Source organism: Idiotropiscis lumnitzeri, chromosome 20, assembly GCF_059441095.1.
Source record: "Idiotropiscis lumnitzeri isolate Australia: NSW breed Sydney's pygmy pipehorse chromosome 20, RoL_Ilum_1.0, whole genome shotgun sequence".
NCBI lineage: Eukaryota > Metazoa > Chordata > Actinopteri > Syngnathiformes > Syngnathidae > Idiotropiscis > Idiotropiscis lumnitzeri.
In genome coordinates this window covers 2866687-2869743 of record NC_142410.1, presented here as the reverse complement: position 1 = coordinate 2869743, position 3057 = coordinate 2866687, and the positions used below count along the sequence as shown (strand labels likewise).

Here is a 3057-nt window from a genome sequence, read left to right as displayed (position 1 = left end):
ACACCTGGGCCTCGGGGTTAAAGCTGTTCTTGATCTCCTTGTCCAGCTCTGAGCCGTTCTCGCCGTTATCATCCACATACAGCACCTTGACCGCTCCCTTCTCGCCAATCTGGTAGGAGACCTCAAACGGGTCAATCCACACGCTAAGGTCCTGAGGGAGGTTATTGCGGACATCTTCGATGGCCAGCCCACTCTCTTTAGCCGCCTGCTCAACCACGGGTTCCACCTTCTCCCCTACGTGGATGCACCGGAACCCCGAACCTTTGTATGGCTTATCAGGATACCAGTGGCCTTCATACTTTTTCCTCAGTAGGCTCTCCAGCTCCTCACCGAAGATATTCACACGTCGTCGGGGGAGTTTGTTGTATAAATAGGAAATAATAAAGTTGAGTGCTACTTGAATTTCAAGCTGCATAGCTGCTTCAGTGGCGATGAGATTTTCGTCTCAGTTGTTTGTTTCCCCCCTACAGCACCGGAAGAAAAAAATAAAATAAAATCTTCAAGGCAGCAGTGACCGGTGTGATGGAAACCCAGATAGATCGAGTTCTTGTGGATCAAATGAATATCCTTTATGAAACTTGGTGGGGTTCTGGATCCTAAAAGAAAAGAAGTAACACTGCATTAGTTCAACTCACACTTACATTGGCTGAACTGAAAATGTCCGTTGATATCCACTGTGATGTTAACTTGTAATAGCATTAACTTTCCGTAATTTATTTTAGGAAGGTACATTTAATTTTACGAGTTTTAACTAGGCTTTTCGCAATGTATATTTTTTTTTCATTTCCTTGAGATTTTCAGACAAAAATATAATTTTCTGTAGAAAAGTGTACATCAACGTGACCTGCCAAGGATGTACTCTGCCTTTCACCCAACGACAAAGGGGACAGGCTCCAATTACCCACCATAACCCTAATGAAGACAAGCACTATAGAAAACATGGGCATAACAGAAAATCCAACAAATTTTGCTACAAAGTCTATCCTGGTGAAAAAGCATGAATATTAGGGGTCCTGAACAGAGGAGCTGGGTGATGTTAAATTGCAAAGTTGCTCGCTCACACCATTTAATGTGAGCAGAGCAGAGAATCAAAGCCCCTTACTCAGTTGCTCCCCCTTGGACAGTAGGAATATAAATAAACTGAGGATAAATTACACAGAATAACCCAAAATTCAGTGATCGAATCTATCATGTCCAGCCGCGCAAAAAGCTCCCAAGAACCATGCCGGAAATTGAAACTGAATTTGACTAGTTTGGTTTGAAGCATCCATTTTGTGTCAGTTCAGTTGCTCCTACTATAACAAACGCCATTTATCCACGTTATCATCGTGTTAGGGCTCACGAGGAGTTGGAGCCTATTCCAGCTGACTTCAGGCCTAAGGCAAACTACACCGCAGACTGATCACCAACCAATCACAGGACAACTGTGACAAATGGGTGACAGTAAAAAGCGAAGCAGTTTCTACTCGTGTTTACGTTTGACGATCACGTTAATGATTCAACATTGAATGTCTTCCCCATTTTATGTTGTTATATAATCAATAGAAAACAACCTATAGTGGGTTGGGGAGCAGCAACTGTCAGTCGCAAATGCTGCATCTTTCAATTGGACATCATCAGCCCAGGTATAAATAAGCCATTGTCACTAAAACTGTCAGCATCGTGTTCCCCGTCGGCCTTGTGTGACAGACTAAAGACAAGATTTTGTGACCTCTGCAAGCAAACGGAAAGTGTGTAATAATCACGCGGATTTTTAAGACATGTTCGGACAAAACGCCGCGCAAGAGCTCTAGGGGTGGATCCTAATTTCTATGACTCTGGTTTGCATCCTCCGTGCTATAACTAGACAAGCGTGAATGCTGCCATTACATAATCTACACTGGCTCTACACGCATTTTACAGCATACTGGAGGACATTTTTAGAAACATGCGTGCTTTCTCGTCGTGCATGACAACGTCAAAAATATGGATAACTAGCATTAGCTTGACAACTTGCCGTGAGGGGTGTGAACGCCTGTGCAGCTTTTTTTTTGTTTAATCGTGAGCCGATGCTGTTAATGTGTAGCTCGGCCAGGTTGGTTATCGTCGTGTTTAGAGAGTATGCGATTAAAGATTAGAGATGAACGCCAATAAAAACAAAAACGTCAAATGAGGTAAAGTCACGTTCATCGACTGCCTACCCCTCAGCTAGCTACGTTGCTTTTAGCTTTGTGGCTGGTGCCAGAATATTCGAAAAATGCTACGTGACTATTTACCAGCGCGCTGTCACTTATTAAAAATGTAAGGAAACATCAGAAAATACACAAACAAGTTCAGATTCTTAATGAAATGATTGCCATACCGCCGTGGTTTACTTAGGATCTACTTACATGGAAAATTACAGAACGTCCTTCTTGCAATAGCAGGCTTCCGCTTGGGAGTATTATACACTTTCAAAGTGCACCGTTCTTATGTCGACGTCGCGTCTCGAAGTTTCCTTATTTGAGGGGGGTTTAATAAATTGATTCCGATCCCCAAAACCTGCTCTGATGACTCCCCACAGACCAGAGAGTTCGTACAACTCTGCCCTTTAAAGACTGATGGCGACTTGTATATATATATAGTATCCCTCCGCCACGGACAAGGAGGAGGTGGCGATGCGGCTCACAGAGGTCGACACCCAGCAGAGCGATTCCACTGGCTATGCGTATGACGTCATCGGCAAACCACCAAACGCCGGCTTCCCATTGGATAATGTTATGATCACTCATTGGAGGGGGTTCTATTTACGGCAGTGGTTTGCCGTTCGATGGGCTGTGAACTATTTTTGCTTTCTTTTGAGTCATTAAAAAGCTCGTTATCGACCAAGACATCATCTAAGTAAACACATTGGATATAGTATAAAATGATGTATAGTGTAAAATGGTAATTAAAATGTAAAGTTGAGTTCTCCCATATGCGATTAGTACTTTAATGCGACACCAAGCCCCTTTAAAAAAAGACGCTGACTGTGATGACACCTTAGGAGATTCTATTGTGAATATCCTCGCCTGTCTTGACTACATTATAGTTTCACAT

The 3057-nt window shown here is 43.0% G+C and overlaps 1 protein-coding gene across 1 annotated transcript in view; it reads right to left on the bottom strand.

Annotated features, from left to right (window-relative positions):
• Positions 1 to 2590, bottom strand: part of tob1b (transducer of ERBB2, 1b) — a 4170-nt gene extending 1580 nt beyond the window's left edge. Inside the window, exons 1-2 of the mRNA XM_088284897.1 lie at positions 2370 to 2590; positions 1 to 596 (exon numbers count right to left, since the gene is read on the bottom strand). The exon at positions 1 to 596 is cut by the window's left edge and continues 1580 nt beyond it. Of these exons, the coding sequence (XP_088141023.1) occupies positions 1 to 415 (415 nt within the window). The 5' untranslated portion in view covers positions 416 to 596; positions 2370 to 2590. The remainder of the gene's footprint in view (positions 597 to 2369) is intronic.
• Between the last annotated feature and the right edge of the window lie 467 nt (positions 2591 to 3057).